At 44.7% G+C, this 22650-nt stretch overlaps 1 protein-coding gene across 1 annotated transcript; it reads right to left on the bottom strand.

Annotated features, from left to right (window-relative positions):
- Positions 1-289: 289 nt before the first annotated feature.
- slc26a10 (solute carrier family 26 member 10) lies at positions 290-22441 on the bottom strand. The gene is made up of 18 exons (XM_024005013.2): positions 22083-22441; positions 21203-21313; positions 14464-14621; positions 14022-14186; positions 13493-13645; positions 13285-13367; positions 13003-13150; positions 12569-12682; positions 12333-12410; positions 9264-9359; positions 8967-9073; positions 4796-4865; positions 4143-4322; positions 3991-4045; positions 1632-1720; positions 1447-1501; positions 986-1092; positions 290-830 (listed from the first exon to the last, which is right to left on the bottom strand). Exons 1-18 carry the CDS (start codon positions 22348-22350, stop codon positions 792-794), a joined length of 2076 nt encoding a protein of 691 aa, XP_023860781.1. The 5' UTR covers positions 22351-22441; the 3' UTR covers positions 290-791.
- Positions 22442-22650: the final 209 nt, after the last annotated feature.

The following is a 22650-nucleotide window of genomic DNA, read 5'->3' as shown; positions in this document are numbered from 1 at the left end:
GTAAAAGTGACCAGGTAAGCTGTACATTTTGAGCATGTTTATTGTAAAAGAACTCAATAAAAGTATTACAAAAACTGCAGGAGGATATTACAGTTGCAGACAATACAGGTATCTGTACGTAATTTCACTCATTTTCTGCAGTGCATTTCATTATAAACACAATGTACAGTACACAGAAATATAAATTTACAACACATAAGGCATTATTTCATGTGAATATACATATCTCCCTTTTAAGAAAGCATTCAGTGCATTTTATTCATTGGAATAATATTCACTTTTGAATGACAAAATAAATACCAGTAATGGTTGGCCACTATTTTTCCAGCATTCAGATATAATAAGCAATGTTTTAACAGATAATAATCAAATAATGTATATATTTGTGTTTACTAGGGTTATTGTAGTAGATAAACATCTCTCATTGGTGTCTTCTCCTGGATTCCAGTAAGTAGCAGGAGTACCAGGAGTGCTTTATGCGTCGTACGTGCTCTGCCACTGTTGTGATCATTTGTGCAAGTCTCTTCAGTATTGGTCCTTCAAATACTTATTTAAAATACTGGGATTGACCCTGAATTTCATACTGAAATGCTACAATACGCTGCTCCCTTCTTGAAGCCCAATCATGGCATACTGGTATACACATTAACACAGCACTGCACCCGTCTTAGACCAGGAACAAACCTTGATGTACAGTCCTTGTAGAGGGAGAGATGTTTTTCCCTGGTCTGTATCGTGCATGTTACTGCATATCAGTTCATCTTGACGTGTAAAATGGCCGACCAACCATCTCACACCCAAACGGTGGTAGTGTTTTCTGGAGTTTGCTCCTGTCATGAACAAAAACAAGCATGTTCACAGGTTTTGGTTACTATATTACCGTAGATATTGAAACTGTATTACTGTATAATTACTCTGTTACAGTATTACTGTAAATGCATTCTTCATCAAGCCTTTACGTCTGGTCATTGCTTGTGTTTTGTACCTTCTGTTGTTGAATGTACATCACAGCATCGTGGACCGTAACAAAGATGTGTTGTGGGTTCATGCAGTTCATCAGTCCACTGGAGGTTAGGATCCTCAGAACACTCTCTGCCGGGTAGAGTACCTTCTATCAATGTTCTAGATCTCTCAAATTCAAATCTGGACACCGAAGCCAGTTCCACTGCTTTTTAAAATGATTCCCCTCTAATCAGGGACTGATTTAGACCTTGGACACTAATTGGGTTCATTAAATGATCAGGTAGAACAGAAAACCAGCAGTAGTCAAGACCTCGTAGGGTAAGGTTTACATTCTAGAACTTCAGTCAGTGCTCTAGATCTAGAGTCTGAACATTCTCCGTTCAACATTACATCACACGACAGACTCCTCCAAAACATATACATTTGGATGATTTAACTTATTGCTATTGAAATGATCGTTATACATTCATTTGTTGAACTTACCATTGCAATTGGCCAAATATATGCAAACCCCAACTTTCTGGCATTCAATACACATCTGGAAAAAGAGGCATCATTAATTCCACTGATACTAGAAGTAAAGATACAGTACTGCAGAACAAGGTACTGTATGTTCGTCCAGCAGAAGGTACTGCACAACAAAATACTATATCATTTACTTTTCTCACCTGTATGAAGAGTCTGGCTCCAGCAACATCGACAAAAATCACACTGCTGCAATCTATTAGTACTGCCTGGACCTCACTTTCAGCAGTTTCTGCAGAGACAACATTAGGGAAGGGAAAGGGGATACCTAGTCAGTTGTACAACTGAATGCATTCAACTGAAATGTGTCTTCCGCATTTAACCCAACCCCTCTGAATCAGAGAAGTGCGGAGGGCTGCCTTCATCGACATCCACGTCTCTGGCGCCCGGGGAACAGTGCCTTGCTCAGGGGTAGAACAACAACCTTGTCATCTCGGGGATTCGATCCAGCAACCTTTCGGTTACTGGCCCAATGCTCTAACCACTAGTTCAGTGTATTACTGGTAGAGAGTTAAAGGCCCAATGCAGCCATTAAATGCAGCCAATGCAACCATTAAATTATTTCTGGGTAACAATTAAATACCTTACTGTAATAGTTTTCCATAAAAATTGACAAAAATACCTTGGGAGTAGTCTGAATGGGGAGGGGAGAAACTTTAAAATGTTATTGGTAGAGAGTTTTGGAACTCTATTTGTTATTGGTCTATTAACCAATGTACCACCTGGTGATGTCACCATAGAAAGCTGAAACTCCCGGCCATTCAAACAAGCTGATTAGAAGGTCCTGTCTAGATCACACTGATCAGATTTTTGAACACTTTTACATTGTTCGTTTCATTGGCTATTGTTCAATATGATACAATACACAAGACAAACTGGGCCTTTACAGTGCATTTGGAAAGTATTCAGACCACTTGACTTGTTCCACATTTTGTTACGTTACAGCCTTATTTTAAAATGGATTAAATGATCAATCTATACACAATACCCCATAATGACGAAGCAAAAACAGAGTATTTTGTTTTTGCAAATGTATTAAAAAAAAGTATATATATATACCTTATTTACATAAGTATTCAGACCATTTCCTATGAGAATTGAAATTCAGCTCAAGTGCCTAGTGTTTCCATTGACCATCCTTGAGATGTTTCTACAACTTGATTGGAGTCCACCTGTGGTACATTCAATTGATTGGACATGTTTTGGAAAGGCACACACCTGTCTATATAAGGTCCCACAGTTAACAGTGCACGTCAGAGCAAAAACCAAGCCATGAGGTTGAAGGAATTATCCGTAGAGATCCGAGACAGGATTGTGTCAGTGCACAGATCTGGGGAAGGGTACCAAAACATTTCTGCAGCATTGAAGGTACCCAAGAACACAGTGGCCTCCATCATTCTTAAATGTAAAAAGTTTGGAACTACCACGACTCTTCCTAGAGCTGGCCGCCCGGCCAAACTGAGCAATCGGGGGAGAAGGGCCTTGGTCAGGGAGTTGACCATGAACCTGATGGTCACTCTGACAGAGCTCCAGAGTTCTTCTGTGGAGATGGGAAAACCTGAAGGACAACCATCTCTGCCGCACTCCATAAATCAGGTCTTTATGGTAGTGGCAAGCGGAAGCCACTCCTCAGTAAAAGGCACATGACATCCCGCTTGGAGTTTTCCAAAAGGCACCTAAAGGACTGTCAGACCATGATAAACTACATTTTCTGGTCTGATGAAACCAATATTGAACTCTTTGGCCTGAATGCCAAGCATCATGTCTGGAGGAAACCTGGCACCATCCCTACGGTGAAGCATGAAGGTGGCAACATTATGCTTTGGGGATGTTCTTTAGCAGCAGGCTCCTGGAGACTAGTCAGGATCGAGGGAAAGATGAACGGAACAAAGTACAGAGAGATCCTTGATGAATGCCTGCTTCAAAGCGCTCAGGACCTCAGACTAGGGCGATGGTTCACCTTCCAACAGGACAACAACCCTAAGCACACAGCCAAGACAACGCAGGAGTGACTTCGGAACAAGTCTCTGAATGTCCTTGAGTGGCCCAGCCAGAGCTCGGACTTGAACCCGATCGAACATCTCTGGAGAGACTTGAAAATAGCTGTGCAGCAACGCTCCCCATCCAACCTGACAGAGCTTGAGAGGATGGGAGAAATAGAGGTGTGCCAACTTTGTAGCATCATACCCAAGAAGACTCGAGGCTGTAATCACTGCCAAAGGTGCTTCAATAAAGTACTGAGTAAAGGGTCTGAATACATGTAAATGTGATATTTCATTTTTTCATTTTTCATGAATTTGCAAAAATTTCTATAAACTTGTTTTTACTTTGTCATTATGGGTATTGTGTATATTGAATTCATTTTTAGAATGAAGCTGTAATGTAACAAAATGTGAAAAAAGTCAAGGGGTCTGAATACTTTCCGAATGCACCGTAAGTGGCCCTGTACCCAGATTACATTACTGCAAACTATATACAGTACTTTTATGTACTTTCACTCACCAGATTTAAAGAACTCATTCTCAGATGAAAATGATGTGTTTGCGACACCTCTCTCCTGAAAAAAAAGACATTACCAGTAAGTTATAGAACATATGTTTTTATATTTTCCAATGTACAAGATGATCTAGCCCAGATATAGTGTGTAGTCTCACCACAGTGTTGACAGCCTCTCTTTCCCTCTTCTCCAGGGCCTTCCTGGCCTTCTCTCTACTGCGGATCCTCTCTGGGGTGAGGCCCAGCAGACGACTCATGTCCTCTCTGAAGAAGCTGCGGTTGCCGTAGTAGATGGGCCCGTTGTATGTCAGGATCTTCACACCCGGAACTTCATAGCACTAAAAATAATAATGCTCCTTGAGTTTTGTCTGAGTTAAGAGGGACGAAAAGTAGCTAACAGCTAACTGCTCTCTCGTGTCTCTTCATTGACTCAGAGCCGCCATGAGCAAAGGGCACGTAGAGCGAGCTGCGTGCGAGTGACAGAGAGGAGCAGTTCATGGATTTATTAATGGAGGAAGTTATTCCTGATTTCAGGTTTCGGGCAGAAGCAATCGGACCTCGGTAGGGTAGGACCTGAACGTCACGGGCATGGGTAGGGCTCGGGTTGAAAATTCGTGCCCGTGCAGGGCTCTACATTGATCACTGTCTGAAACTATGATACTAATGAGGGTTTCTCACGATTGCATCACAATAGCAGTTTTTACTTCACATCTACATCAAGAATCAGTGGAAGTATTTGTATTGTGATTAATATGATATCTTTACAGCCAGAAAAATATATCTCCAGTGTGAACAGGAGAATTCCTCTTACCTTGTTGTGGTTCTCTAAAGATCTGTAGATCTCTGTGTTGCTCGCTCTGCCCAGCACTGAACACCCAGCCCTGAGGAAAACAATGTTATTATTGTGGGAGTGTATACACTGAGTATACCAAACGTTAGGAACAACTTCCTAATATTTACTTGCACTTAGAGCTGTGGCGGTCACGAAATTTCATCAGCCGGTGATTGTCAAGGAAATAACTGTCGGTCTCACAGTAATTGACCATTAACTAACGTAAACACATTTAGCATCTCCTGGCTTCCACACATAGCCTACAAGCCACTGATGCAGACCTTTGGAACATCTACATTTTAAAAAGTTTAATAAATCCATGTAATATAGCCTACACCTTCACAATAAATACATAATTTATTTTAGACAGGTCTAAAGAAGCATGATATGAAGAAAATGTAGTCTATTTCAGAAGAACAGAGTAGCATACTCTGAGTTGTCCTTATGTGTCACGCCCTGACTTTAGAGAGCCTTTTTATTTCTCTATTTGGTTAGGTCAGGGTGTGATTAGTGTGGGCATTCTAGTTTTTCGTTTTCTATGTTGGCCTGGTATGGTTCCCAATCAGAGGCAGCTGTCTATCCTTGTCTCTGATTGGGGATCATATTTTAGGCAGCCTTTTCCCACCTGTTGTTTGTGGGATCTTGTTTTTTTTTGTAGTGGCTATGAGCACTCCATTTCTTCATGTTTCATTTGTTTCTTTATTGTTTTCATTTAAATAAACATGTGGAACTCTACGCACGCTGCACCTTGGTCCAATCATTCAGACGAACGTGACAGAAGATCCCACCTACAAAGGACCAAGCAGCGTGCCCGGGAGGTAATGGCATCCTGGTCTTTGGAGGAGATTAGGGAGAGAACATCCTGGACTTGGGACGACATAATGGCAGGAGAGAAGAGCCTGCCATGGAAGCAGGCGGAAGCAGTGAAGGAGGGACAGCGACAAAGTCGGGGAGGAAGGCCACAGAAACCCCCAGATTCTTTTTTGGGGGGCACATGGAGCAGTCGGCGGAGCCGAGGAGTGAACCAAGCCAGTCTGGGAGAAGAAGGAGAATTTGGAGGAGAGAGAAATGGGAGAGTTGTTGAGTTGGTGGAGGATGCACGGATTTGGACTAAAGGAACGTGTTGTCAGTTTGGTGCCACCTGAGTCAGCTCCCCGTACTCGTCCTGAGAAGTGTGTTAAAGTTCCGGTACCATTGATGCCGGCTATACGCACCAGGTCTCCAGTACGTCTCCACAGCCCGGTACGTCCCGTGCCTGCTCCTCGCACTCTCCCTCAAGTGTGCCTTCCCGTCAGGCGCGTCCTGTTCCTGCTCCTCGCACTATCCCTCAAGTGCGCTTTCCCAGCGCAGGTGCGCCTGTTCCTGCTCCTCGCACTCTCCTTGGAGTGCGTGTCCACAGTCCAGTACGTCCTGTGCCTCCTCCCCGCACTCGCCCTGAGGTGCGTTGTCACCAGCCCGGTACCACCAGTGCCGGTCCCACGCATCAGGCCTCCAGTGCGCCTCCACAGTCCAGTACGTCCTGTGCCTCATCCCCGCACTCGCCCTGAGGTGCGTGTCACCAGCCCGGTGCCACCTGTACCGGTCCCACGCATCAGGCCTCCAGTGCGCCTCCTCAGTCCAGGACGTCCTGTGCCTGCTCCTCGCGCTCGCCCTGAGGTGCGTGTCACCAGCCCGGTACCACCAGTGCCGGCCCCACGCACCAGGCTTCCGGCGACGATCCCCAGTCTAGAGCTTCCGGCGACAGTTCCCAGTCCAGAGCTTCCGGTGACAGTTCCCAGTCCAGAGCTTCCGGCGACAGTTCCCAGTCCAGAGCTTCCAACGACGGTCCACAGTCCGGAACCTCCTGAGAGGGTCCACAGTCCGGAACCTCCTGAGACGGTCCGCAGTCCGGAACCTCCTGAGACGGTCCGCAGTCCGGAACCTCCTGAGACGGTCCGCATTCCGGAGCTTCCAGCGACGGTCTGTAGTCCAGAGCTTCCAGCGACGGTCGGCAGTCCAAAGCCTCCAGCGACGGTCGGCAGTCCAGAGCCTCCAGCGAAGGTCGGAAGTCCAGAGCCTCCAGCGACAGTCTGCAATCCAGAGCCTCCAGCGGGGGTTCCCAGTCCAGAGCCTCCTGCGATGATCCATGGTCCGGAGCCTCCGGCGACGATCCAGAATGCACCCTAAAACAATCCATGCCTTTTGTGGCCAGTGGCCGTTGTGTCCTTCTCCCTGAGTGCTGCCTGCTTCAAAGCACCTCTCACTCACATGGTTCACGTCATCAGCTTTTCTTACAGGCTACAAGTGAATACAGACACATCGGGGACGCAACTGCATGCGTCCTTTTCCAATTCCGAGTTGCATATCAGATCAGAACGTTTAGCTTAAATTTTTTATAAACTATTGGGCTATTTCTCCACATTATAAACGCAGCAATGCTCACAAGGCAGTAGGCTATAAGCGCAAATGTTCTATTAGCGGAAAAACATTATCAAAAGTGACCGCAAATGCAATTATGCATGTAATGCTTTTATTAGAAAAGGTGCATTTTTATGGTGAAAATGATCTTCCCCCAACTTGAAACTGATGCGCTGCTTATGTATGCCAATTAGGCTCTATACCCCTTGTAAAGCAGATTAATGTGCTTAATTTTAAGACGTTATCTGGCCACTTTCGTTGTGATACAAACCTTATTAAAACATATAGGCTTATGGGCTAGGCTACATGAGGTGTGCGATTATGATTAGAAAAAGTCGGGAAAAAAAGGCATTGTTTCTTATGCTGGGCATCATTCACAAGTGATATTATATAATTCACAAGTGTTAGGCTAATATTGCCTCCCATCAGACTATTCTTGATTTAATCTTGTCTTTACATATACTAAATAATATACTCTATGTGTGAATTTTTATTTTATTTAGAATGGACCATTATCATGCACCTGTATCGAAAAAGGGGCAATGGTATAGCCTACACCTACAGAAAGCTGATCCTCCTCTTTTTAATAGAGGCCATCACACTGTTTTCTCACGCAATTACATACCCAATAAAAATGTTGTACAACATGAGCTCATGGGCTCTCATGAAGTGTCTGATTAGATTTTCGAAACATTTGCATTGATGTCAGAGTGATTAGAGGGACAATAGAGTGCTGAGTAGCAGGCAGTTAGCAATTTTGGTAGGCTACTAATGACCATCAGCAGCATCAGAGCTTGGAGAAGCCTAATCACTGTGACTAAACGGTCACGTGGAATTTGACTGCCTTCATGACTTGTGACCGCTGGTGTGGCGGTTACAGTAACAGCTTTAGTTGTACCCCACCCTTTTGCCCTCAGAACAGCCTCAATTTGTCGTGGCATGGACTCTACAAGGTGTCCAAAGCATTCCACAGGGATGCTGGCCCACGTTGACTCCAAAGCTTCCCACAGTTGTGTCAAGTTGGATGGATGTCCCTTGGGTAGTGGAGCATTCTTGATACACACTGGAAACTGTTGAGCGTGAAAAACCCAGCAGTGTTGTAGTTCTTGACACAAACCATTGCACCTGGCAACTACTACCATACTGTTTTGTATAGTCAGTGTATACTGTTAGTCGACCAACAATATAATGTTAAAATCTTGAAAGTTAACTCTGGTTATGTTTATATTACATTTATTTAGCAGACACTCTTATCCAGAGCCAATTAAAGGAGGGAGAGCATACATAGATTTTCATACTTGTCCCCCATGGGAATCAAACCCACAACCCTGGTGTTGCAAGTACCATGCTCTACCAACTGAGCCACTGTATCAATTCTACCCTTGGTGAGTGTATCAAGTTCATATCACAGGTTTATGACGGATATTAATTCGGCCCTATGATAGACAGTAATCCACAGTGCTCTACTCCAGAGACTTCAATTCCGGCACACAGCGGTCTCTAGAGAATTGCATCACATTATTAGAAGTCATAGTTATAGTTTCACTGATGATTATTGTTGCTGATGAATGCAGAAATCGAATTAATACAGATTTAATAAAAAATAGACGCATATACTGGAGATGTACACAGGCAGACATTGGTTACATTTAGCAATAGTATCATGTACAGTTCCAACAACTGTAGCACTACGGAACCATTGATACACTGTGTCTGTGTCGTCTGTGTTGAGAGGGGTGAAGGCATACCATACCTCTGTGTGCGACAGATGACTGTCATCATTGAGAAGACCACTCCAATAGCCAGACCCATATCGACATTCAGGACCACAACAGACAGCCAAGTCACCAGCCACACTACCTGCAAAACACATACAGTACAGTCCATACAGGTTCACAAATATGCAGTCCATCCATATAAGGTCACAAATATACAGGCCATATAAGGTCACAAATATACAAGCCACATTGGTTCACAGTGGTTGATCACTAAACCACTTGCCCAAAAGTGGTATATTTATACAAATCAATGGTAACACGGACAGACTTACGAAGTCAATCTTGCTGACTCGCCAGAGGTCTGGCAGGTCCTGGAACTGTAGAAACATCTGTCTGAGGCTGGTGACATTGATACAGGCCAGCACTGCCTAAGGACAGATGTAAAGCAGGGTGTATGCCTTATGATTAACGAGACATGGTGTGATCATAACAACATACAGGAACTCAAGTCCTTTTGTTCACCTGATCTAGAATTCCTTACAATCAAATGCCTACCGCATTATCTACCAAGAGAACTCTCTTCGATCATAATCACAGTCGTATATATCCCCCCCAGGCAGACACATCGATGGCCCTGAATTTTTTTTATTTGACTCTATGTAAAACTGGAAACCACATATCCTGAGACTGCATTTATTGTAGCTGGGGATTTTAACAAGGCTAATCTGAAAACAAGGCTCCGTAAATTTTATCAGCATATCGAATGCGTGACCCGGGCTGGCAAAACCCTGGATCATTGTAATTCTAACTTCCGCGACGCATATAAAGCCCTCCCCCGCCCTCCTTTCGGAAAATCTGACCACAACTCCATTTTGTTTCTCCCAGCCTATAGACAGAAACTAAAACAGGAAGCGCCCGTGCTCAGGTCTGTTCAACGCTGGTCCGACCAATCGGATTCCACGCTTCAAGATTGCTTCGATCACGTGGACTGGGATATGTTCCGCATAGCGTCGGACAATAACATTGATGAATACGCTGATTCGGTGAGCGAGTTTATTAGCAAGTGCATCGGTGATGTTGTACCCACAGTCTATTAAAACATTCCCCAACCAGAAACCGTGGATTGATGGCAGCATTCGCGCAAAACTGAAAGCGCAAACCACTGATTTTAATCAGGGCAAGGTGACCGGAAACATGACTGAATACAAACAGTGTAGCTATTCCCTCAGCAAGGCAATCAAACAAGCTAAGCATCTGTATAGAGACAAAGTAGTATCGCAATTCAACGGCTCAGACACGAGAGGTATGTGGCAGGGTCTACAGTCAATCACGGACTACAAAAGGAAAACCAGCCCTGTCGCAGACCACGATGTCTTGCTCCCAGACAAACTAAACAACTTCTTTGCTCGCATTGAGGACAATACAGTGCCACTGACACGGCCCGCTACCAAAACCTGCGGGCTCTCCTTCACTGCAGCCAACGTGAGTTAAACATTTAAACGTGTTAACCCTCGCAAGGCTGCCGGCCCAGACGGCATCCCCAGCCGCGTCCTCAGAGCATGTGCAGACCAGCTGGCTGGTGTGTTTATGGACATATTCAATCAATCCTTATCCCAGTCTGCTGTTCCCACATGCTTCAAGAGTGCCACCATTGTTCCTGTTCCCAAGAAAGCGAAGGTAACTGAGGTAAATGATTATCGCCCCGTAGCACTCACTTCCGTCATCATAAAGTGCTTTGAGAGACTAGTCAAGGACCAAATCACCTCCACCCTACCTGACACCCTAGACCCACTCCAATTTGCTTACCGCCCCAATAGGTCCAGAGACGACGCAAACGCAATCGCAATCACGCTGCACACTGCCCTAACCCATCTGGACAAGAGGAATACCTATGTCAGAATGTTGTTCATCGACTACAGCTCAGCATTTAACACCATAGTACCCTCCAAACTCGTCGTTAAGCTTGAGAGCCTGGGTCTCGACACCGCCCAGTGCAACTGGGTCCTGGACTTCCTGACGGGCCGCCTCCAGGTGGTGAGGGTAGGTAACAACATCTCCACCCTGCTGATCCTCAACACTGAGGCCCCACAATGGTGCCTTCTCAGCTCTCTCCTGTACTCCCTGTTCACCCATGACTGCGTGGCCATGCACGGCTCCAACTCAATCATCAAGTTTGCAGACGACACTACAGTGATAGGCTTGATTACTAAACAACGACGAGACGGCCTACAGGGAGGAGGTGAGGGCCCTCGGAMTGTGGTGTCAGGAAAATAACCTCACACTCAATGTCAACAAAACAAAGGAGATGATCGTGGACTTCAGGAAACAGCAGAGGGAGCAGCCCCCTATCCACATCGACCGGACAGTAGTGGAGAAGGTGGAAAGTTTTAAGTTCCTAGGTGTACACATCACGGACAAACTGAAWTGGTCCACCCACACAGACAGCGTGGTGAAGAAGGTGCAGCAGCGCCTCTTCAACCTCAGGAGGCTGAAGAAATTCGGCTTGTCACCAAAAGCACTCACAAACTTCTACAGATGCACAATCGAGAGCATCCTGTCGGGCTGTATCACCGCCTGGTAGGCAACTGCTCCGCCCACAACCGTAAGGCTCTCCAGAGGGTAGTGAGGTCTGCAGAACGCATCACCGGGGGCAAACTATCTGCCCTCCAGGACACCTACAGCACCCGATGTCACAGGAAGGCCAAAAAGATAATCAAGGACAACAACCACCAAGCCACTGCCTGTTCACCCTGGTATCATCCAGAAGGCGAGGTCAGTACAGGTTCATCAAAGCTGGGACCGAGAGACTGAAAAACAGCTTCTATCTCAAGGCAATCAGACTGTTAAACAGCCATCACTAACATTGAGTGGCTGCTGCCAACATTCTGACTCATCTCTAGCCACTTTAATAATGAAAAAATGTATGTAATAAATGTATCACTAGCCACTTTAAACAATGCCACTTTATATAATGTTTACATACCCTACATTACTCATCTCATATGTATATACTGTACTCTATACCATCTACTGCATCTTGCCTATGCCGTTCGGCCATCGCTCATTCATATATTTGTATGTACATATTCTTATTCATTCCTTTACACTTGTGTGTATAAGGTAGTTGTTGTGAAATTGTTAGGTTAGATTACTTGTTAGATAAACAAGCCATCCTGCATGGTCGGAACTAGAAGCACAAGCATTTCACTACACTTGCATTTACATCTGCTAACCAAGTGTATGTGACAAATAATATTGGATTTGATTTGATTTGGATCAGGACATTACGAGTAAATGACTCGGACGACGAGTGCACTTTGTTTCGTTTTATGTCGTTTTGTTTGCACAAACTAGCGAAAGTCTGTATGCCTCCACCTTTTAGTAGACACACACTGACTCACCTTGGGCAGGAAGTAGAAGAGAGGTCCAATCAGCAGTAGAACTATCAGAACCACCAGACTGGTGAACAAGCCAGAGAGCTGAACGGACAGAGAGACAGAGAACATTAAATGACTTTAAAGGAATTAATGTATCATCATGCCAGAAGCAAATGGCGAGGCAGACAAATAGGGCATCTAGAAAGTAATCCGTATATCGAGCCTACTGGAAAGTAGGCTCGATATAAAGTAGTGTGTACCTGTGTGAATCCCCCAGAACTCTCCAAGATGTTGGTGGTGGCCAGAGTGGCTGAGCTGGGGAAACAGGTGAAGAGAGACGACACTGTGTTGGAGATACCATGGGCCAGGAGCTCCTGGAGAAACAAGACAAACATGATGACGATGATAATGATGATGCTGCTGATGATGGTGATGATGATGATGACGGTGATGATGATGGTGATGATGATGACAATGATGGTGATGACGACGATGATGATGATGATGATGGTAGTGATAATGATGATGATGACAACGCTTGTCCTTAAAGATGGACTTCTGGTCACAGCTCACAGATTACACACACAGAAGTCACATTAAACGTGTAATGCCTTGTACAAGGTGACAAGATTTCAGTGAGTGTTGATTTCCCACCACTACTGTATCCTATTAGTCGAGGACCACTGTAGCCTACCTGGTTGGGTTGGATGGAGTAGCCGTGCTTGTCTGCGTAGATCATTGCCAGTGAGACAGACACAGCATAACCCACAAACGTAATGGCAACCGTGTCTCCAGCGACCTCAGGCAACTTGTGCAAGGCAGGCATCCGTGGACTAGGGAAGCTACACAGTCAAAACACGGTCAAAACTTTACACTCACTCTCTGTTCATAATGTTTAATTTCTCTTTTAAAAGAAGCTAAATGATGATGATGATGATATCACTAGATGGAGATGCTCAATTAGTGGATACCTTACCCTGCAGGAATGTGTCCCACTATCTGAACGTCATAGTTAGAGTCCAGAGAGGAAGCATAGGCCACTCCTGTAGCTATTATCACCTGAGAGAAAGAGAAACATCAAATTGAGTTATAACACATCAATCAGCACGTCACAAACATTACAGCTACACAGAGCTACATCGAACATTATCAGTATTATAATAACTGTTCTCTTTGTGACTGACCGTGAGGATCTCTACGGGGATGGGTGTGCGTAGGTGCTGTCGGAACCTCATGTTGACTTCTTTAACCGGTACCAGGATGGCCAGACACACCAGGGAGGTCAGCAGCTCAGCCATGTTGGTTTGGGGAAGGTTCTCTATGACAGACGCAAGGGTCTGGAGGACACAGACAGGGGGGAATGAGTTAACACACACGGGGGGTGATGAATTTCATCGGGCCATGTTGGTGTGGGGCGGGTTCAGTGGGGAACGCGTTATAGTGAAGAGAGGAGCAACTATTTCAATTGTCTCTTCCCACACCCCGGTGTTTATGATTGTCAAGTGTCTCTTACAAGGTCAAATTGAACCAAGTGAGGTTTTGAGTGAGAGCTCCCTCAGTTCTCTTTTATTTGAGACTTCTTCTCTCCTTCAGAGAACCTGGGTTATGATAGTAAACCGTTTCTATTATAATTCCACAACGTCCTGGAGCTCTAAACTACTGTAAACTGAACACTGTATTATCCTGATCATTGTCACTTCTCTGACTGCTGACCTTGAAGAGTGAGAAGGGGCCGGTGTGGCGGGGGAGCCGCAGTCCCAGCATGCTTTGCAGCTGTGAGATGGTGACGTGGAAGGCTGCAGCGCTGGTGAATGCCTTGACGATGGGCTCTGACAGGTATGTAGAGAGGAAACCCAGCTGTAGCCCAAACATACAGAGCTGGGAAACAAACAACATTTAGTTAGGACTACAACATCTAAACACTATAGAAATACCATTCCATCTACAGGGCCATGCCATCTTAAACTTGTCCTTTACCTTGCTTCCTGCTTAAAACATCATAGGGAAGTGAGGAGAGCAGCTCTTCTGATCTTGTCCTCCAATACTCTCCTCGCTTCCCTCTGAAGTTTTGAGACGGAGATGAGGAGAGAGGATGCAGGGAATCGAGGGAAATACTTTTGAGATTCAACCAGAGAGAACCCTATGTATCACTCACCATCATGATCCCTGAGAGTAAGGCTACAGCGGAGGCAACCCCAATCCTCTGGGCCTCAAAGTCTGCAGCCTCTGGACTGGAGGAGTTGAGCTGTAGAGGGGTGGGCACCAGCTGTTCCACCACTGAGCCTGTCATCAGGCTCACCACTGCAAAGGTACCTGGGAAACAGACACAGCTAGTCTGTGATTCAACCACTCAGCACCACTACCAAAACAGCCACACGGCGGCTCAACAACACAGCAATGAAGAAACTCAGCATCAGTGTGAGCACATGTGCAACGGAAGTGGTTTGGTGAACTAAGCTCTGTTCATATACAATGCATTTGGAAAGTAATCAGACCCCTTCACTTTTTCCACATTTTGTTATGTTACAGCCTTATTCTGAAAAATGTCCTCATCAATCTGCACACAATACCCCACAATGACAAAGCAAAACAGGTTATTTGAAATAATAGCAAATTTATTACAAATAAAAAAACTGAAATACCTTATTTACATAAGTATTCAGACCCTTTGCTATGAGACTTGAAATTGAGCTCAGGTGCATTCTGTTTCCATTGATCCACCTTGAGATGTTTCTACAACTTGATTGGAGTCCACCTGTGGTAAATTCAATTGATTGGACATGATTTGGAAAGGCACACACCTGTCTAGATAAGGTCCCACAGTTGACAATGCATGTCAGAGCAAAAACCAAGCCATGAGGTCGAAGGAATTGTCCGTAGAGCTCCGACACAGGATTGTGTGGAGGCACAGATCTGGAGAAGGGTACCAAAACATTTCTGCAGTATTGAAGGTCCCCAAGAACACAGTGGCCTCCGTCATTCTTAAATGGAAGAAATTTGAAACCGCCAAGACTCTTCTTAGAGCTGGCTGCCCGGCCAAACTGAGCAATCGGGGGAGAAGGGCCTTGGTCAGGGAGGTGGACCAAGAACCCGATGGTCCCTCTGACAGCGCTCCAGAGTTCCTCTGTGGAGATGGGAGAACCTTCCAGAAGGACAACAATCTCTGTAGCAGCAGACAGAAGACACTCCTCAGTAAAGTTTCAAGGTTCATATACGGTTGTGCGCCAGTGCACTGAGCAAAACGATCTAGTTGCCACTCCTGAACGGAGGAAAAAGCACCAACTGTGCCATGTACATCTGCTAAAACCCTATTACGCCCGTTCCTCCGTTCCTCTGGGGCTGAAGAGTGGGAGTCCGCAGAGGACGGTAAACCTGTTCTTTTGGCCAGTATTGTTACATCGCCGGGTTCTTCTTTTTTGTCATGAAATGTCCGTGTATGGTGAGGAGGATGTCCCTGGTCCCGACGATTGACTACTGCAGGATAGATTGAAACATTCAGAGTCACTGGATGTTTTGGACAGCCTTCTCGCTCATCTACCTGCTGATAGGCGAGACAAGTCAGTTAGTCTGACTCTGAGTTTTGTAGTTTTGTTTTCTGATACGCCTACACGTACAAACTTGATGGAACACGATATTGACGCTGGGGATGCTGACCCCATCCGTCAGCGGTTCTATAGAGTTTCTTCAGAGAAACGGCGTTGTCTGGATGCTGAGGTCAAGTACATGCTGGAGAGTGATATAGCAGAGCCTTCTTTCTCCAGTTGGGCTTCTCCCTGTATCTTGGTCAGTAAACCGGATGGGACAAACAGATTTTGTATGGACTACCGTAAGGTAAACAGTGTCACTAAGCCAGATTAATTTCCTCTTCCTCAGATAGAGGACTGCGTTAATCAGGTCGGAGCAGCGAAGTTTGTGAGCAAGTTTGACCTATTAAAGGGCTATTGGCAGGTGTCACTGACGTGTAGGGCACATGAAATCTCTGCCTTTATTACACCTTCAGGTCTGTACTCGTATTTGGTTATGAGTTTTGGCCTGCGTAATGCACCTGCCACTTTTCAACGCCTTATGAACAGGGTTGTCTCCTGTCTGGTTGGGTGTACTGTTTATCTGGACGATGTAGTGGTTTATGCAGATACTTGGGAGGAGCATCTGGCCCGTATTCAAGCTTTGTTCGACCGCTTGGCTGCGGGTCACCTCCCTATCAAATTGGCTAAGTGTGAGTTTGCTCAGGCGACCGTTACGTACCTTGGTAAGGTGGTTGGGCAGGGTGAGGTGCGTCCTTTCCGGGCTTAAGTGGTAGCTATTGATGCTTTTCTACTGCCAACCACTAAAAAGGAACTGATGCGTTTCTTGGGAATGATTGGTTATTACCATAGTTTCTGTGGGAACTTCTCTACCGTGGTCACTCCCCCAACAGATTTGCTGAAAGCTAAGACGGTTTACGTCTGGTCCCCTCTCTGTCAACCTCAACTCCGGTGCTGGCTGCTCCTTGCGTGTGGATGTGAGTCACGTGCAGGTGGATGCGAGTCACATGGGGGCAAGTGCAGTCCTGCTGCAAGCAGATGTGTCTGATGTCGAGACGCCTGTTAGTCGATTTTCCTAGAAGTTTAACCATTATCAATTGAACTACTCCGTGGTGTAAAAAGAAGCGCTAGCACTCATATGGGTGCCACAACACTTCGAGGTGTATGTCGGGTTGGATGTAGATGGCTGGGGCAGTGGGGTAGCGTTTACTAGGACAGTATTTAGTTTGTGTATATGTATGCTTGGTTGGTGTGGTGTTCCGGGGTCCTTGGTGGTCCCCGGTTTTATGGATAGGAGTGTGACAACCCTCCCACTCTGTCTGCCGAATTCTTTCTCTTTGCTCTTGTTTTCCTTCATAGGATGTTGGTGGGCGGAACTGGGAGGGTCGTCTGCGAAATGGGACACACCTGGGCTCAGGTGTGTCCTGGGGATAAATACAGTCGTGGCCAAAAGTTTTGAGAATGACACAAATATTAATTTCCACAAAGTTTGCTGCCTCAGTGTCTTTAGATATTTTTGCCAGATGTTACTATGGAATACGGAAGTATAATTACAAACATTTCATAAGTGTCAAAAGCTTTTATTGACAATTACATGAAGTTGATGCAAAGAGTCAATATTTGCAGTGTTGACCCTTCTTTTTCAAGACCTCTGCAATCCGCCCTGGCATGCTGTCAATTAACTTCTGGGCCACATCCTGACTAATGGCAGCCCATTCTTGCATAATCAATGCTTGGAGTTTGTCAGAATTTGTGGGTTTTTGTTTGTCCACCCGCCTCTTGAGGATTGACCACAAGTTCTCAATGGGATTAAGGTCTGGGGAGTTTCCTGGCCATGGACCCAAAATATCGATGTTTTGTTCCCCGAGCCACTTAGTTATCACTTTTTCCCTATGGCAAGGTGCTCCATCATGCTGGAAAAGGCATTGTTCGTCACCAAACTGTTCCTGGATGGTTGGGAGAAGTTGCTCTCGGAGGATGTGTTGGTACCATTCTTTATTCATGGCTGTGTTCTTAGGCAAAATTGTGAGTGAGCCCACTCCCTTGGCTGAGAAGCAACCCCCCACATGAATGGTCTCAGGCTGCTTTACTGTTGGCATGACACAGGACTGATGGTAGCGCTCACCTTGTCTTCTCCGGACAAGCTTTTTTCCGGATGCCCCAAACAATCGGAAAGGGAATTCATCAGAAAAAATGACTTTACCCCAGTCCTCAGCAGTCCAATCACTGTACCTTTTGCAGAATATCAGTCTGTCCCTGATGTTTTTCTTGGAGAGAAGTGGCTTCTTTGCTGCCCTTCTTGACACCAGGCCATCCTCCAAAAGTCTTCGCCTCACTGTGCGTGCAGATGCTCTCACACCTGCCTGCTGCCATTCCTGAGCAAGCTCTGTACTGGTGGTGCCCCGATCCCGCAGCTGAATCAACTTTAGGAGACAGTCCTGGCACTTGATGGACTTTCTTGGGCGCCCTGAAGCCTTCTTCACAACAATTGAACCGCTCTCCTTGAAGTTCTTGATGATCCGATAAATGGTTGATTTAGGTGCAATCTTACTGGCAGCAATATCCTTGCCTGTGAAGCCCTTTTTGTGCAAAACAATGATGACGGCACGTGTTTCCTTGTAGGTAGCCATGGTTGACAGAGGACGAACAATGATTCCCAGCACCACCCTCCTTTTGAAGCTTCCAGTCTGTTATTTGAACTCAATCAGCATGACAGAGTGATCTCCAGCCTTGTCCTCATCAACAGTCACTGACAGAGAGAATCACTGACATGATGTCCGCTGGTCCTTTTGTGGCAGGGCTGAAATGCAGTGGAAATGTTCTTTTGGGATTCAGTTCATTTGCATGGCAAAGAGGGACTTTGCAATTAATTGCAATTCATCTGATCACTCTTCATAACATTCTGGAGTATATGCCAATTGCCATCATACAAACTGAGGCAGCAGACTTTGTGAAAATTAATATTTGTGTCATTCTCAAAACTTTCGGCCATGTCTGTACACCTTTCCCCCATATATCCAGGAAACACACTGTTGTTTTTGGTTGTGGCATTTAAGGCTTCTTTGTGTTTGTTTATTTTGGCACCTCTCAACACCCGTCATTATCACCATCTATGCACGCAACCACTCACTTATGCTACTGACTACACACACCATTGTTACTTGGATATAGTTCACTTTATTTAATAAATATGCTTGTTTTTTCTTTATCTCTGTGTTGTTTCCCTCTTTGTTACCAGCTACGAGCCGGTTCGTAACAAAAGGAACTTGACAGCCCGCTTGGAGTTTGCCGAAAGGCACCTAAAGACTCTGAGACCATGAGAAACAAGATTCTTTGGTCTGATGAAACCAATGCCAAGAGTCACGTCTGGAGGAAACTTGGCACCATCCCTACGGTGAAGCATAGTGGTGGCAACATCATGCTGTGGGGTTGTTTTTCAGCGCAGGGACTGGGAGACTAGTCGAGGGATCGAGGGAAAGATGAACGGAGCAATGTACAGAAAGATCCTTGATCAAAACCTGCTTCAGAGTGCTAAGGACCTCAGACTGAGGCAAAGGTTCACCTTCCAACAGGACAACAACCATAAGCAGCTAAGACAACGCAGGAGTGGCTTCAAGACAAGTCTCTGAATGTCCTTGAGTGGCCCACCCAGAGCCCGGATTTGAACCCGATCGAACATCTCTGGAGAGACCTGAAAATAGCTGTGCAGCGACGCTCCCGATCCAAACTGACAGAGCTTGAGAGGATCTGTAGAGAAGGGAGAAACTAGCCAAATCCAGGTGTGCCAAGCTTGTAGCGTCATACCCAAGAAGACTTAAGGCTGTAATCGCTGCCAAAGGTGCTTCAACAAAGTACTGAGTAAAGGGTCTCAATACTTACATAAATGCTTTTTCATTATGGGGTATTGTATGTAGATTGATGATGAAAAACCCCCAGGATTTAATCAATTTTAGAATAAGGCTGTAACGTAACAAAATGTGGGGGCTGAATACCTTCCGAATTCCCTGAATACAGTCCCTAGTATAAAGGGAATAAATTAGATTTTTCTTGCTACCGATGTACACAATCTACTCCACATTGAAATTTAAAAAACAACTAAGCTGTCTTGATTGCATAATTCTTCACTCCCCAGAGTTAATACATGCCTACATACACAGATTTGAAATCATTGGCCACTTTAATAAATGGAACACTAGTCACTTTAATAATGTCACTTTAATGATGTTTACATATCTTGCATTACTCATCTCATATGTATATACTCTATTCTATACTATCTACTGTATCTTAGTCTATGCCGCTCTGACATTGCTCATCCATATATTTATATATTCTTAATTCCATTTGTGTGTATTAGGTATTCCATTTGTGTGTATTAGGTATTTGTTGTGAAATTGTTAGATGTTACTTGTCAGATATTGCTGTACTGTCGGAACTAGAAGCACAATCATAACATCTACTAAACACGGGTATGTGACCAATACAATTTGGTTTAATTTGATGGTGGAAATAGCTTCGGCAGCCATTACAGCAGGTAATCATCTTGAATAAGATTCTACTAACTTTGCACAACTCTTAGGGCAACATTTATCTATTGTTTTTGTCAAAATCTCTCAAGCTCAGTAAATGTGGTTGTGATTCATTGATGGACAGCAATATTCAAACCTTGTCTCTGTACTAAGGACTAAGACTGGACCACTCAGGAACACTCAACACTTCTTGGAAAGCCATTCTAGTGTGTCTTTGGCATTAAAATGTGTGTAATTGTCCCGCTGAAAAATAAAACTCTATCCCAAGGTTTTCAAAAGACTGATATCTGGTTTTCCTCTCATTTTCTACATGGGCTTTGCTCCTTTCATATTTATTTTTCTCCTGACAAACTCCCCAGTCCCTGACGGTGGCAAGCATACCCATAACATGAAGCTGACACCAATTTAATCATGTTTAGATTAATTTTATGGCAGCAAAATGTGAAGGCAGTTCAAGGGTTGTATAGGCTTTCACTAGGCACTGTTTATACGGCTCTTTTGTGTGTGTGTGTGGGGAGGGGGGGGGGGGGTCGTTTAAGCCCTCTTGGGTTTCCTACCTTACCTGCACACCTATTTACCTTGTTTTTATCTGTACTTCGACTTTCACTTGTTTTTTGTGTGTGAATAAATCTAACTAAAACTAAAAAACGATGTTGATTAACTTAGACTTTAGCTCAGGGGGCTAACACAGTCTTATGGGGCGGTGGAGACGCTGGTTCAAACCCAGTAGCTGTCACACAGATACCCATGGCAGAGGATTTATCGCAGGCACATTGTGCGCCCTATCCATATACATTTGTCAGGCTCCAGTCCTAAATGTATAATATCAGCGTGTGTATACCAGTGGATACATGCCGTCCTGTGCCAAACAGCATGTAGAGAACCACAGGGAAGAAGGAGGTATAGAGGCCATAGATGGGCGCCACTGACGTCAGTAAGGCAAAGGCCATACCTGTTTTCAGGAAGAGAAACAAGATATTAGGCGACAATCGGTTGCCATCACATACACCTGTGGCTACATGAGTAATTGGTGTCATTTTCAGATAAAAAGGCTTTGATATCGTGGTAAATAATGTTGCCAATAAATGCTATGAAATAACACCTGTTATTACTGTATTACAACTTTCAACGCTGGTATTTTCTTGACTCCGTTATCTGAATAAACCATGACATCCATTGAGATTACATTTTTGAGGTTCCATTTTTCCTGTCAAGCTCAGATGATAATACATTTTTTAAATACGTTTTACATTTTGTATCAAGATTATTTTGTTCATTGTGTGTGTGTGTTTGTGGGCTCTGTGCTATCCGGGATCCTTAGGAGGTCCATACTCCATTGAAGTTGACATTTGAAATGGTTAATGTAGGGGTTATGGTTAGGGTAAGACTATGGGTTAAGGTTGGGATTTAGTGTAAGGACGTCCCCAAGGAAACGGATAGCATTGACCAATTATCTGGAGTTAACAAAAAGTCCATATTTGAAGGTGTTTATTTCGTTTACATTAGCAATTTGACAAAATCTTCTTAAAATCAATCAAACACACGATTGGTTAGTAATTACTGGCAAAACAGTGACACGTGAGAAATAAAACGTCATCACAGAATTGTGTAAAAGGTTAGTTGTAACAAAATAGTTTGTAAAGATGGTAAATCGACATCAAACGACATCAATTTACTACAGTAAACCTTTGCTCACAATATTCACTTAAAAATGTACTCACCTTGTGGAATGTGAAGTATACCAACTGTTAGTCCCGCTATTGTATCACCTAATATCCATTTTTTCAGCCTGTACTTCGGCAGCCAGTTAAAAATGGGAACTCGTTCCCTCAACAGGTGAAGGCATGCTGCACGCGAGCACCTGCACCGTTCCGCGATCTTCTCCCGAAACCGTTGACCACCTCCACGGGGCTTGTCCTCGGTACCGTACGACTGTCTGAACCGGTCCTCGGTGTAAATATTTCGGTATACAGCCACTGAAGCGCTCATCTTGTCCTCCAGGTGAGTGTTTACGTTGTCTCGTTGAAACTAGTAGTAATCTGAGAAGACGAGGCAGAAAATATGCGGTCGCTACTGCTTGTCATATATAGTAGGAATCTGTCTCTAGTTTGACATCAGAAACCATTGAATTTTCCTGTCTGGTGTTTGGCAGCCAATGCTGAAACTTTTTGTTATTGTGTTGAACTTTCTTTGGGGTTTCTTTCTTAGCCTACATCCTTGTCCCTGGCAGAGACCCCATAAAGGTGTGCTTGTGTCCAACGTTTGTGATGATGGATGTCTGGTCCATAA

The sequence above is a fragment of the Salvelinus sp. IW2-2015 genome, linkage group LG17 (genome assembly GCF_002910315.2).
Source record: "Salvelinus sp. IW2-2015 linkage group LG17, ASM291031v2, whole genome shotgun sequence".
Classification (NCBI taxonomy): Eukaryota; Metazoa; Chordata; class Actinopteri; order Salmoniformes; family Salmonidae; genus Salvelinus; species Salvelinus sp. IW2-2015.
The sequence above is the reverse complement of the archived record's forward strand: the minus strand, read 5'-3'. Positions and strand labels throughout refer to the sequence as shown.